The sequence below is a fragment of the Apaloderma vittatum genome, unplaced genomic scaffold (assembly GCF_000703405.1).
Source record: "Apaloderma vittatum isolate BGI_N311 unplaced genomic scaffold, ASM70340v1 scaffold26143, whole genome shotgun sequence".
NCBI classification, from domain to species: Eukaryota; Metazoa; Chordata; class Aves; order Trogoniformes; family Trogonidae; genus Apaloderma; species Apaloderma vittatum.
The window spans coordinates 4,556-4,802 of NW_009707824.1; the positions used below are offsets into that span (position 1 = coordinate 4,556).

The 247-nt window shown below is 58.7% G+C and overlaps 1 protein-coding gene across 1 annotated transcript in view; it reads left to right on the plus strand.

The window, feature by feature from the left end:
* The window catches only part of NAV1 (neuron navigator 1), a gene marked incomplete at both ends in the record, with an annotated part of 7,213 nt that overhangs the window by 4,462 nt on the left and 2,504 nt on the right, over positions 1-247 (plus strand). Inside the window, 2 exon segments of the mRNA XM_009866356.1 lie at positions 3-74; positions 228-245. Coding sequence (XP_009864658.1) covers positions 3-74; positions 228-245 — 90 coding nt within the window.

A 247-nucleotide genomic window follows, 5' to 3' on the forward strand; every position in this document is an offset into this window, starting at 1 on the left:
TCCTGGGCTGGACCAAGGTGAGCGGGAAGGTGGACTGGAAGATGCTAGATGAGGCTGTCTGCCAGGTCTTCAAGGTAAGAGCATGAGGACCCCTCTTTCGAGAGCTGTGCTCTTAGACTGCTCCACCCTGCCTGCCTCTGCCTGGGCCATGTCCTTACCCCTGGAGCTGCTGAGCCCCACTGAGCACCCTGCCAGCCCTTGGGCACTGACTGTCCTTGTCCACCTAGGATTACATCACCAAGATGGA